Here is a 543-nt window from a genome sequence, read left to right as displayed (position 1 = left end):
GGTTCACCCCCCCCCCCCCCCCACGTAGCCAGAGGATAAGGGAGTCCCTGCACATAGCAGGGCAGAGAAGAGTGAAGCAGACAGAGAATATTCAGTCTAGGCTCCAGGGGCTGTGCCCAGGAGAGGCAGGGGCCCCTCCCTAGAAAGGAAAGCCTCACTCCCAGGACAGCTCAGGAGACGGGAGGCATTGCTGCTCCCCCACCTGGTGTTCAGGAGGAAAGACTTGAAGCTGGCCAGTTACTCTCTTGGGTGCCGCCCCGCAGAGATGGGCAAGGCTGGTTGGCTTCATTGCCTCCCTTTTCTTTTTGCTTCTCCCTTTTTTTTAGGTACCAGCTCACTAGTGAACGGCAACCTCCGACTCTACAGCTCTGTGGGGGACCTGAGGCCTGGGCACTATGGGCAGGACCCACTCATCCCCCCACCTCCCCCAGGCCCAGCCCCGGGGCCACCCCCAGACACTTCGCAACCTCGAGAGGAGTCCCCACCACCTCCACCTTCCATGGCTCCTCCACCGCCTCCCCTGCTGCTGGAACCCCCACCCCC

The 543-nt window shown here is 62.1% G+C and overlaps 1 protein-coding gene across 1 annotated transcript in view; it reads left to right on the top strand.

The window, feature by feature from the left end:
* The window catches only part of C19H6orf132 (chromosome 19 C6orf132 homolog), a 30,555-nt gene that overhangs the window by 26,331 nt on the left and 3,681 nt on the right, over positions 1 to 543 (top strand). The window contains exon 4 of the mRNA XM_034648256.1: positions 327 to 536. Coding sequence (XP_034504147.1) covers positions 327 to 536 — 210 coding nt within the window. The remainder of the gene's footprint in view (positions 1 to 326; positions 537 to 543) is intronic.

This window comes from Ailuropoda melanoleuca, chromosome 19, assembly GCF_002007445.2.
Source record: "Ailuropoda melanoleuca isolate Jingjing chromosome 19, ASM200744v2, whole genome shotgun sequence".
NCBI classification, from domain to species: domain Eukaryota; kingdom Metazoa; phylum Chordata; class Mammalia; order Carnivora; family Ursidae; genus Ailuropoda; species Ailuropoda melanoleuca.
Note: the sequence above shows the minus strand (reverse complement) of the source record. Positions and strands in the feature narration are given on the sequence as shown.